General features: G+C 60.4%; 2 protein-coding genes and 1 non-coding gene across 3 annotated transcripts; 2 read left to right on the top strand and 1 right to left on the bottom strand.

The window, feature by feature from the left end:
• Positions 1 to 962: 962 nt before the first annotated feature.
• On the top strand, positions 963 to 2,309 carry EXOSC6 (exosome component 6). Its single transcript, XM_032853973.1, has one exon. The coding sequence runs from the start codon at positions 1,031 to 1,033 to the stop codon at positions 1,847 to 1,849; it is 819 nt and encodes a 272-aa protein (XP_032709864.1). The 5' UTR covers positions 963 to 1,030; the 3' UTR covers positions 1,850 to 2,309.
• Positions 2,310 to 3,777: 1,468 nt separating this feature from the next.
• On the bottom strand, positions 3,778 to 6,597 carry LOC116865965 (heterogeneous nuclear ribonucleoprotein C-like). The gene is made up of 5 exons (XM_032854620.1): positions 5,903 to 6,597; positions 5,678 to 5,823; positions 5,383 to 5,532; positions 4,895 to 5,037; positions 3,778 to 4,017 (listed from the first exon to the last, which is right to left on the bottom strand). Exons 1-5 carry the CDS (start codon positions 5,992 to 5,994, stop codon positions 3,976 to 3,978), a joined length of 573 nt encoding a protein of 190 aa, XP_032710511.1. The 5' UTR covers positions 5,995 to 6,597; the 3' UTR covers positions 3,778 to 3,975.
• Positions 6,598 to 7,281: 684 nt separating this feature from the next.
• On the top strand, positions 7,282 to 7,352 carry TRNAG-GCC. Its single transcript has one exon. It is a non-coding gene; the product is annotated as a tRNA-Gly (tRNA).
• The last annotated feature ends 1,351 nt before the right edge of the window (positions 7,353 to 8,703 follow it).

Below are 8,703 nucleotides of genomic sequence, written 5' to 3'. Positions count from 1 at the left end.
CCATAGAATGGGGAGTTGAGGGTGAGATGAGAGAGACATTAATCACTGAATAGAAGATGGGCCATGCGGTTACTGAAGCAGTTCATAGAAGAAGTCCACTTCTTCCCTTCCCTTTTGATGAGTCGTGGGGGCTGAGACCAGAGGTTTTCTCTGGTACGGGACATACTTAAGGGGCATTAGTTGCCTACCCCCACTCCTCTGACCCAAAGATGGACCGTGAGGATTGGGACCTGCCTGGTCCTGAATCCTTCACTCAGGTCTGAAGACAGCTGGGCTTGGAAACTGTGCTTGCTTGTGCTGGCTTTGGCTGATTCCATGTTCCCTGGGTATGGGTGGCTGTGGGGCCCAGGTTCACTTAGGTCTGATGACACAGAAGGAGGGGGAAAGCGGGTCTATGGTGGGAGAAGCAGTGAGGCGAGCTGTCACCAGATGGGGGTGAGGGGCTGTCCTTGGGGTGAGAAGCGCTCAGGGAGAGGGTGCTGAGGACCTGGCTTCACCAAGCACATGCCAGGTGAGGACTCCCATGGGTACAAAGAGTACACAGTCCCGTGTGTACTCTCCGTTCCATCAACAAGCATGGTGCCAGCCAGGGCACTGAGGATGGGAGGAATGACCAAGACAAAAAGCCAGCCCTCTTGGGGAAGTCCTGGGGAAACACGTAGGAGATAGTCACACAAACAAGTGCAAAATAAAAATAATCACAACCTTCACAAGTGAAAGGACGAAGACGTACACCCTGGGATTGCTCGGGCCCGAGAGGCTAGAGGTCAGCCAGGCCGGACCGAGTCCCACTCCTGCAGGCCTGCCCAGGAGGTCTATCCATTTATCCATTCAGATCCCGGGGTCCTCGAAGCGGCCTCGGGGATCAGCCGCGCCCGGGGTTCTCCCTCCAGGACGACAGGGGGCGGTGCGGCGCCGCACGCCGCTATCCCGACAGTCCTCGCGCGGGCGCGCGGCTTTAAGCGGGCGGAAGAACCCGCGCGCGAGGCCGGGACGGCGGGCGGAAGCGGCTCGCACGGTAGGCGCAGCCATGCCCGGAGACCACCGCCGCATCCGCGGGCCCGAGGAGTCGCAGCCGCCGCAGCTGTACGCGGCCGACGAGGATGAGGCGCCCGCCGCCCGCGACCCGACGCGGCTGCGACCCGTGTACGCGCGCGCCGGGCTGCTGAGCCAGGCCAAGGGCTCGGCCTACCTGGAGGCGGGAGGCACCAAGGTGCTGTGCGCCGTATCCGGCCCGCGCCAGGCCGAGGGCAGCGAGCGCGGCGGCGGCCCAGCCGGAGCGGGCGGTGAGGCCCCGGCCGCCCTGCGCGGCCGCCTGCTCTGCGACTTCCGCCGCGCGCCCTTCGCGGGCCGCCGGCGCCGCGCGCCCCCGGGCGGCGGGGAGGAGCGCGAGCTGGCGCTGGCCCTGCAGGAGGCGCTGGAGCCGGCGGTGCGCTTGGGCCGCTATCCGCGCGCGCAGCTCGAGGTGTCGGCGCTGCTGCTCGAGGACGGCGGCTCGGCTTTGGCCGCCGCGCTCACGGCCGCCGCGCTCGCCCTGGCTGACGCGGGCGTCGAGATGTACGACCTGGTGGTGGGCTGCGGCCTGAGCCGCACGCCGGAGCCGGCGCCCACCTGGCTGCTGGACCCCACGCGCCTCGAGGAGGAGCACGCCGCCGCCGGCCTCACCGTGGCGCTCATGCCGGTGCTCAACCAGGTGGCCGGGCTGCTGGGCAGCGGGGAGGGCGGCCCAACCGAGAGCTGGGCCGAGGCAGTGCGTCTGGGCCTGGAGGGCTGCCAGCGCCTCTACCCCGTCCTACAGCAGTGCCTGGTGCGGGCTGCTCGCCGGAGGGGCGCCGCCGCGCCGTCCTGAACCAGAAGCCCGAGCCACGACGGACGGCGAGGACCTAGCTGCCGCCGCCCTCCGAAGGACCCGTGCCCTCAGCTTCCAGACTGAGCGGAGCTGAGAATTCGGAGGGCCAGGGCGGGTCTGAGGAGGCGTGCACAGAACCGATGCACTGGACAGCCGTGTTGGAACGGTTTTTTTAGACTGCCGTTAAAGAAACTTCTGCTTGAGCTGGTGCTTCCCAGCTACGACCCAGTTGAAGAAACTTGGGAATGCGGCCTGACTCCCCAGTTGGAAAGGACTTTTCAGGCGGACTTACCTGGAAAACGGGACTTGGAGCTTTTGTCTTGTAAGGGATGGACCCTATGCAGGCCAGCTAGTGACTCCCTTCTGTAGAACTGGTCTGCTCTTGAGAGAATGGACAAGAGGGCTGGGCCTTCTCATTTATATCTGAGCTAAAACAAACTCCTTTGTATCTGGAAAAGTCTTTTATTGTGGTTCTTCTCAGTAGTGAATTTAAAGGAGCAAGGCTCTTTTGGACAAGTAATGGACCCTTGGTATCAGGGCTTGGGACCGCATTGTCTTGATGTGTCCTGTTCCTTAGACCAACATAAGTAGAAGAGGCGGGCTGAAACTGAAAGGTGCAGGGGCTGGTGTGGGGAAATGTGCCTTGGAAGAGGAAAACCTGCCCCTTGAGTATCAGAGTTGGCCACTGATGAGGTGTGACAAGAGTAGGGAGGGTTGTATGGGCCCAGGAGCACTCTGGGTGCTCTCTCCAGCCTTTGGTTTGGTGGGCAAGACCACAGCTCAGGGTTGGGTCCCTGGAAGGGGTTTGGTCCTGGGTGGAAGCTAGAGGCCTCCTCCACTACTGGTAAGAAAAAGTGGGGGTCCAAGCTGGCTTGCTTTCTTTCTTTTTTCTTTTTTTGAGATTTATAAATTTAGAGAAAGTGCATGGAAGGGGGGCAGGGGTGTGGTGGAAGAGAGAATACCACAGACTCCATTCTGAGCACGGACGGAGCCTGATGCAGGGCTTGATCTTAGTGACCTTGAGATGGGGACCTGAGCTATAATCAAGAGTCCGACGCCTAACCGCCGGAGCCACCCAGGCGCCCCACCCGGCTGGGTTTATTATTTGGTGCCCCTGATGCAGTCTTGGCTCCTGGGGGAGGGCAGATGAACTTCTAGGAGATAAGAGCTTCTGGGTGTTGGGAAACCAGGTACAGCCTGGCCATTATTGCATGTGGTGGAGCTGGCCTGAGTGACCACAAGAGTGGGATCTTCCCTGTGTGGCTGCTGAGCCCAGTGGGTTTGTGCCCAGGTCTGAATTGGAAGAAGGCAGGCAGCCTGGTCCCCTTTGTGTGCCCTGGCTTAGGAGGAGCTTCTGAACTTGTGACTCAGGGGCCTGCTCAGCTTCTCCAGGAAGGCCTGACCTCAGGGAGCCCCAGGACGAATAAGCCTTGGAGACCACACCAAGAACCCCTGGCCAAGGGAAAAGAAACACAAATTTTATTTTTGCCCTTTTGACATAATAGTATTTCCAGAGCTGATCTGAAGTACATAGTATCACACCAGCAAGAGACAAGATAGAAATAGGATGTAAAAATGATACCACTATTCTGAAGGATGGCTTTATAGGGTAGGTGAGGAGTCTGGAACTAGAGGGGGTTTGTGGGGGCACACACTGAGGAACTTAAAGCTCCGTTTCACACTGGAAGGGGGACTGTAGGCACATGAGTTTCCTGGGCACCACTGTGGCTGGCCGCTGCGGGACGTGCCACACTGGGAACTGGCAGGGGGAATGGGAAGGGTAGCCAGCGCGGTACCTGCCATCCCCAGGAGCTGATGTGTGTCCAAGGGGGGCCTGGGCAGCTGCCCCTTGCAAGACAGCCTCAGCTTCATGAGCGCAGTGAGCTTGTGCTAGGCAGCTGCAGGCCTCCCTCTCGGCCCCTATCTGGAAACATGACCTCCAAAGCAAAAGCCACCATTAATGCGGGAGGCTTCCTGGCTGGTCTGGCTGAGCCCTGCTTCCACTTTCACTGCGCTCATTCTAGAACGGGTGCTTCTGGTGGCACAGTCTCCTTCGGGAGGCCTTCAGGAATCCACACGAGGCAAGCAAAGGAGCCACTTGGGAAGGAGCCTGGAGGGATTCCACCCTAATACTGGCTGCCCTCCAGGTCTGATGCATGGTTCTTCCCCTGTAGAAAAAACAGAAGCAGGACTCTGGCCTGGAGGGCTGAGAGGCATGGAATGCCCAAGAAACAGGCCTGCCTGCTAACCTCTTCCCTCAGCCCCATGTCCCTTTCTCGGCAGCTTCGCCAGCTCAGGGCCACTCCAGATTCTTCCTGAGGCCTGGAAACCCAGAACCACCAAAGTAGTCCCTTCGTGTAGGCCTGGGCAGCGGTAAGGGCCCTCCAGAGCTCAGAGGTCCACGGGACAGGGCCAGATAGGTGGAGGCGGGAAGGCTCGTTACTGCCAGCCCCTCAGCATCCCGGACCTTGCAGAGATGGCCCCAACAAACATGGGGCTTGGCCTGCTGCAGGGACCTCCAATCAGGGAGGAGGACATGGTAAGGCAGGAACATTTGGGCGCTTTAATGCTACCCAGAGGGCTGTTATCAGATCCAGGTTCCGACGGTCTCCTTCCAGGAAGGTCTGAGTACCACAGCTCCCCCGGGGAGCATGGTACCCCGCGAGATGTGGGGGCAGGGCAGGAAAAAGGCAGAAATGGGTTTTAACTGGTTCCAGGCCCTCAGACAAGGGGTCTGGGGCCATGAGGCATACCTATGACATGGTGTAGTGCTCAAAGCCCACCTCCCAGCTTCCAGGAGAGGGTGGTATGTCAGGCCACAACCAGCCCCTAGCTCCCTGAGTTCACCCAGCCCGAGTTGAGAGGGGAAAACAAACAGTACAGGGCCCATCTCCTGGGGGTCACATGGGGCACATGTCCCAGGTCTCCCCTCAACCCCCACTGTAGGCGCCTGCAGGGATGTGAGTCTCCCCCTTGTTCACAGGGAGGCCACAAGGAGCCAAATGCAAGGAGAGTGAGGATGAGGGGAAGTGCCGAGCCACTCACTGCCTCCTCTGGGTCTGCGCTGTCCTCAAAGCTGTCTGATTCCGGATGGGCGCTCTGGCCCCTGGGATCCTGCTGGAGGTCAGTGATTCTGCATGAGGAACCCTTACTGCCTGGGCCCTTGGTTTCTTCACTGTCCTCTGACCCTGTGCAGGGAGAGTCACCAGTTAATGGCCAGGTTTGGAGGCCCCAGCTGATCTCAGAGAGGCCCACTTGGTGCCCAGCACTGATCAAGGGTGCCTAGGGCTTGAAAAGACAAGATGGGGATGGGCTGGGACACTGCTCTGCCTCCAGATAGCTGGAGAGTGGATGGGTGGGTGGGGGTCGGGGAGGCTCATAAACAACCTAGAAGCCACAGGCCTTCCAGCCATAGGAACAACCAGAGGGAGTGGGGTAAAGGAGGGCAGGAAGGAGCCCTGCAGAGGGAAAGCCTCGGGGCAGGATCCAAGGTGCCCCTGGGACCTTTGGCAGTGGGAAAAGCTGGAGCTCACTGGGAATGTGGCCTGGGTCCACAGTTGGTGTTCCACCTGGAAGCTGGTCCCTCTGCTGGTCCATGCATTCCAGATTCTCCAGGAGACGATCCACCTGGGCTTTGATCTGGCTCAGCTCGCCCCTGATGGAGTGCAGCTCCTCAGTCTGGACTGTTTGGAGAGGGGCCAGAGCTGGTGCCCACCAGGCCGGGAGGGCAGAGGGCTCTGCTGCCTGGGCTCCCCAGCCTGCCCTCAATACTAAGGTCCGCCCAGCTCTTCCCTAGCCTTGCAGGTGGGGGCGTCCCCCCTCACTCACGCTTTATCTGCTCTCGGGGCAGGTGGCTCTTTCTGGTGCCCTTGTGGGGACTGAAGCTGCCCTTGACCCCCAAGCGCACCTGAGTCTTCCGGATCTTGACAGGCACACGACTGATGAGCGGAGGGATCCTTTGGTACTCATACACCCTACCGGCACAGGACAGAGGGAGTCAGGCCAAGCAGCCCAGCCGTTTACCCAGAGGACTGAGGGTTAAGACTCACTGACCTGTAGGGGACATCTTCCCTGTACAGCTTGTAGCCCAGGTCGTAGTTACTCCTGCTGCAACAGAGACAAATGGAGAGGGGGTCACTCTCCATGGCCAGAGTCCTCGCCTAGACCCCAGTTTAGCTTGAAGAAACTGAGGCATGCAAGTTTTCCTTAGAACCCCAGGATTTTCCACCAAAAGAGCCCTGAGGGACTTAACCAAGGTCATTTTGGGGGACCACAGCTTCCCCATGTCTGGCCTCTGACAAGGGTCACATTCCAGGTGACAGGGGGGAGACAATTGCCTTCAGCCTTCTGGCCAGCCAGACAGGGACCCTCCAAAGTTTCCTCTGCCTGCCCCAGGAACAGCTGCCGTTCTGGAACTTAGGTCTGGCAAAGGATGAAAGGGAGGAGTGAAGTCAAGGCCCAAAGCCATGGTGGGTGCGTGAGAGCCCTTAATCCTTGCGTGGGGATGGCCAGGATGCAACCCAGCTCTGGCAGGGCCAGCCAGGCAGTTGTAAGGGCTGTGGCCCGGCCACCTTCCTCTTTGCTCTAGGCCTGCGGAGAGAGGAGTTTGGAAGGTCCCAGACTCTCACTGCCTGTGTCTCCGGTGTCCTTCATCTCCAGGGAGCGAACTGTTGCCTACGAGGGATGGGGAGATGGGTACAAAGGGACAGCTTGGTCGCGGCCTGGGCAGCGATGCTCTCTGGGGACACAGCTGCGCGAGCCCCCTGCGCCTGGAGCCGGAGGCGTGATGAGGAGGAGGGGAGGGGAGGGGATGGGATGTGAGCGGGGGCAGCACAGTTTCTAAAACAAATTTCGGGTGCTGTGCGCCCACGCCCCCAGCTCAGGCCCAGCCCACGAGGGGCGAGGCAGATAGAACCACCAGGTCGGAATGGCGGACGTTCAGGGGACCCCTTCCCTTTCATCCTGGCTCCCCCACCCCCAGGCCGGTGGGTGCGAGTTCCGACCACCTCCGCCCCTGCTTTCTGGCATCAGGGGGTCTGGAGGGGCGGCCTGGAAGCAGCAGGGATGCTGATTCCGGTGGTGGGAGGCCCGCCTTTGGAGGAAGGAAAGCGTCAGGAGAGAGGCACCCAGCCCCCGGGGGTAGCGGTAGGGGCAGGGGTCCCCGGTGGGGTGCCGGAAACCCGCAGCCTGGCGGCGGGCGGGGAGGAGCTGCTAGCGGGCGGGGCTTGGGGGCTAGGGCGGACCTGAAGCTGATGCGTCTCAGCTGGGCTCGACTGCTCGGAGAGAATTTTCACTGGTCCGGATCCGCTTAGATTGGCCGGCGGGTCCCCCGACCCACCCCCTAGACAGGCCGGAAACCTCGGCGGAGCGCAGAGGCGGAGGCGGCCGCTGCAGACCCTCTGAGCCTCTGTGGCACCGTGCTTGTCAGTGAAGCATTGGTGGTTCAGTGGTAGAATTCTCGCCTGCCACGCGGGAGGCCCGGGTTCGATTCCCGGCCAATGCAGACTCTTCTAGTTTTCTTTTTATCCCCCCACCCCGCTTTTTTTCCTAAAATGACATTTCGAAGTAGCCAGGAATGAATGGTACAGGAATGGTGCTTCACTGACCGCTTTGCAAGACTTGAGAGCTCCCGAGTGGAGACGGGGCAGAATCGGTTTGGGAGTTAGGGGTCAGGCTGCAGGCAGAGGGACCCCCTGGGCCTGAGGAAGGGGGGGGTCCTGCTTCTCACCCTCACTCCACCGCACCCCACCCCTCAGCAATCAGCCGGGGCTGAAACCTGCGCCCTGCCCTGTGGCCTTGCCTCTTCCCCGCCAGGGGGCAGCGCCTGCGCTCAGGGCTACACGGCCGCATCTGGTCCCTGGTCTGGGCTAATTGGTACAGTCCGCAAGTTGGGGCTCCGCACAAAAAGAGAAATAGGGCGCAGCTTTAGAGTGCTGTCGTCGGCAGAGGTCAGGCCCCTTCCAGTGTCCTCAGGGCCAGGGGAAAGGGGAGGAGACTTGGGGCAAGTCTTTGACCACAAAACTTTGCCTTCAGGTTGAAAATTTCCATTTTCAGGCCCAAGTCACATGGCCTGGACTTGACGAGTTCTCATGAGGAGGACATCCCGCAGCTCAGGGGCCACCTGAACCCCATCCCCACCCTGCCCTTCCTGTGAGCACTATCCCAGGGGCCCAAGCCACAGCCACCACTGCCCGCCCACAAAAGGCTTCATCCTCCCTCCTGGAGTGCCCCCCCACCCCCCGACAGAACATTATGAAACCCCTAGAGTCTCCCACAAGACACAAGGCAAGCCAACAGAGCGCGTAGGCAGCGCCATATCACTGAAGATAGGCCAAGTTCAAAAACCGCGCATTACCCAGCACCAGACACCTGCTCATCCACCCAAAACAAAAGCAGTGGCAAAACCACCCACACTGGCACACTCACAGGGTGACACACACCCCCGGGCGGGTGCTGGCAGGGAGAGATTGGGCCTCATCTATGTCAAGGTCAAGCTGAAGGTGCAGAGACTTCTGGGAGCAGCCCCTAGCCCATCCCTGCCATCTCCTTTCCGGGAAGACGAGGCAGGGTGAAACCCAGAAGGCACAGGGCATTTACGCAGCATGGTTCCTAACAGCAAACCCCTGGCCCACAGCCTCTTCCACCACAAGGTGGGAACCCTGCTCCACCCCCCACCCCACCCCTGCTGCTCACAGGAGGGCCAGGAGCTGAGCGAGGCCACCACAGATGCCCAGCTCAGGGACACGCTCGCCTTATGCTGGTGAAAATGGCACGCGGGCTGGCAGAATGTGGGACCTCCTTTCTGAAAACTTTTCAAGAGTTCTTAACATTTTCTTTAGGCTTCCCAGGTTAGG

Source organism: Lontra canadensis, unplaced genomic scaffold (genome assembly GCF_010015895.1).
Source record: "Lontra canadensis isolate GAN:19392208 unplaced genomic scaffold, GSC_riverotter_1.0 scaffold8, whole genome shotgun sequence".
In the NCBI taxonomy this organism is placed as follows: Eukaryota; Metazoa; Chordata; class Mammalia; order Carnivora; family Mustelidae; genus Lontra; species Lontra canadensis.
This window is presented reverse-complemented; position numbering and strand designations above follow the sequence as displayed.